This window comes from Etheostoma cragini, unplaced genomic scaffold (assembly GCF_013103735.1).
Source record: "Etheostoma cragini isolate CJK2018 unplaced genomic scaffold, CSU_Ecrag_1.0 ScbMSFa_2328, whole genome shotgun sequence".
Classification (NCBI taxonomy): Eukaryota; Metazoa; Chordata; class Actinopteri; order Perciformes; family Percidae; genus Etheostoma; species Etheostoma cragini.
In genome coordinates this window covers 4,327-7,268 of record NW_023266477.1, presented here as the reverse complement: position 1 = coordinate 7,268, position 2,942 = coordinate 4,327, and the positions used below count along the sequence as shown (strand labels likewise).

Here is a 2,942-nt window from a genome sequence, read left to right as displayed (position 1 = left end):
GACCTGCTCTTTATGGAAAGACCTGGGAGATAAATAACATCCCAGAGTCCGGTCTAGACCTGCTCTTTATGGAAAGACTATGAAAATTGCCCAAATGAAAAATTATGCACAGATGTAATAATAATGGCACATGTGATATGTTGAATTGCAGATATGTAACGTGAGTGTTGTACTTCTCTGGGTGGAGCGTCGAGGGGGGAGAAGGTGAGGTGTGGTTGGTAGGACATCAGGTCGGGTCTCTCCACCTGAAGGATGGCTTTGTCTCGGGGCAGCGCCGCCAGGTCTCTGTAGCCCACCACCTGGTCGTTCACCCGGGCCTGGACCAGCACACACACACACACACACACACACACACACACACACACAGGCCACGGGTTAGAGAATTAGAGAGGGTTCGTGTGTAGAGACTGAGTGTCTTTGAGTGAGCATAGGCAGGGCCCAAAATGAGCACCATCTTAATTAATTAGGTTATTTTATTTTATTTAATACATTTTATTAAATTAATTTATTTTATTTTATTTCATTTCATTTCATTTCATTTCATTTCATTTCATTTCATTTTATTTTATTTTATTTTATTTATTTATTAATTTGACAGGGACAGTGTACATTAATTAAATATAATATACAAATATAAAAAGCAGTAATTCAGATACAACTCTTCAAATCCCGTTGATAAATACAACGTACAAGTCGCCATAATACAGACGTTTGCTTAATAAAATATATTAAATCATACTACACATTGACACAGAAAAGACACAAGTGGCAGCATCTATTGAGTGGCTGGTAACATTTGGCTGGGGAGGGGGGGGGGGCAATAAAGTTAATTTTGGACCCTGGGTGTAAGCTCAAGGGTGAATGTCGCTGCCCAATGGGAGGAGAGGGCAGATCTGAATCGCTCATGTCATGACGAGTGGTTACCATATAAGATGCTAACTATATAAGATGCTAACGAGAGACTGTAATGTCAACACAGTAAAAATTGACCTACTTAACCAAGTTGGTTCACTGATAGTTTAGCTGCAAGTTAGCGTAAAACACAACAAAGTAGCAGCTGAATGGTGTTTTGAGCTAACGTTAGCAATCAAACAACTATAGAGAGCTAACATGTTTCTGAAATAATTGCTAGCTTAGCTACAAGTTAGCATCAAATACAACAAAGGGTGAAAGTTGGATGGTGTTTTGAGCTAACGTTAGCAATAACCCAGATAGCAAAAAAATAATTTCCATCTTCTGTTATTGTTTGTAACGATAAAGTTTATTATTTTATGGATTTCACAAATTTCAGTACGACAGTAATGTTGTAAACCGTTAAAATCTGAGCATGAATGACTCACATCTGCTCTCTCCTCCCATTGGACGGTGACAGTGAGCGCCAACATCTCTGGAAGTGTGTTTGTCCCAGTTCAATATGTCCGTTGTAGCTTAATTAAACGCTGATATAAAGAATTTTATGTCTGGATCCGAGCCAACCAGCTTCGAGCTGAATCAGGACCAATAAAAATTTGATTCAGCGCAAAAAAAAAAAGTTTCTTCAAATAATATGGGCCGAACACAGAACCCTGAGGGACACCACAGGAAAGCAGCAGTTTAAGACATTTAAGAGAGTAACTGTAGAGAACTGTGTAACGTGCAATCAACAGCCAATCAGAAGTCCTCTCCCATTCCCTTCAACAGCCAATCAGAGGTCCTCTTGCGCGTTGTGATGGAGGATTTACATCCTCTTATGCCCAGAATGCACTTGAACACACCTCCCTGTGAGAACAGCACACCCAGAATGCACCTGAACACACCTCCCTGTAAGACCAGCACGCCCAGAATGCACCTGAACACACCTCCCTGTAAGACCAGCACGCCCAGAATGCACCTGAACACACCTCCCTGTTAGACCAGCATCTATAAATAAGAGTGCCTCGTTACCGTGATGCCGGCGGCGGGGGACCCCGGGGTGCTTGCGCCCCTGGAAATAGGCAGGTTGACCGGGGTTAACCGTCCCTCCACCTGCAACACCGTCAGAAACATTTAGGGGATGAAATCATTACACTTTATTTTACATCTTGGATCTCATGTAGAGATGTTACCAAGTTTTCCGTATCGGTCGACATTGGGAATCAGAAATCAGAATCACAAATACTTCATTGATCCCCGAAGGGAAATTCTGTGTTGCAGTTGAACAAATTGTATAAAGTACACATATGAATGAAGAAATATAAGGAGTGTGGACATATACGGTATTAACATAGAACACACACACACACACACACACACACACACACACACACACACACACACACACACACACACACAACATAAGAACAGATTTGTGTGGCAGGGCACCTTTAAGAGTCTCTAACAGGTGGATTGATTACCTTCTGCATGACTGGAGAGAAACCGTCTTCCTGTTTGGTTTTATCCAGCTGGAAGAGAGAGAGGGAGAGAGAGAGAGAGAGGGAGAGAGAGAGGGAGACTCAATCAGTAAATGCATTAGCCATTTTACAGTATCTTACCACAGGCTGACGTTTTATGAATGAGTTTGGGAATGAGTCATCGAAAAAGCAAAGTAATGACATTTCATTTCTGGTGCACAATGCTTTTTTTCAGCAGACATTTTAAAACACAAAAGCGCCCTGTCAGTCCCCGATGCTAACGAGAAACTTCTGTAGCGTCTGAAGTAGCCTCCGAGATGCTAACGAGAGACTTCTGTAGCGTCTGAAGTAGCCTCCGAGATGCTAACGAGAGACTTCTGTAGCGTCTGAAGTAGCCTCCGAGATGCTCCCCCTTATGACGTCATAAGGAGCAAGATTGCAGATTGGCCTATCTGATCTTTCATTTTCTCAAAGGCAGAGCAGGATACCAAGGGGAGACTCATTTTAAAGTCAAAAACCTCATGAAGGGACATTTTCATGCCATGGCCCTTTAAAAAGTCCAAAAGATGCATG

General features: G+C 42.3%; 1 protein-coding gene across 1 annotated transcript; it reads right to left on the bottom strand.

The window, feature by feature from the left end:
• Positions 1-130: 130 nt before the first annotated feature.
• LOC117940375 (dematin-like) lies at positions 131-2,489 on the bottom strand (the record flags this gene model as incomplete). Its single annotated transcript, XM_034865685.1, has 3 exons — positions 2,373-2,489; positions 1,924-2,004; positions 131-317 (listed from the first exon to the last, which is right to left on the bottom strand). Coding segments are annotated over exons 1-3 (277 nt in total), but the record flags the coding sequence as incomplete, so codon positions are not given.
• Between the last annotated feature and the right edge of the window lie 453 nt (positions 2,490-2,942).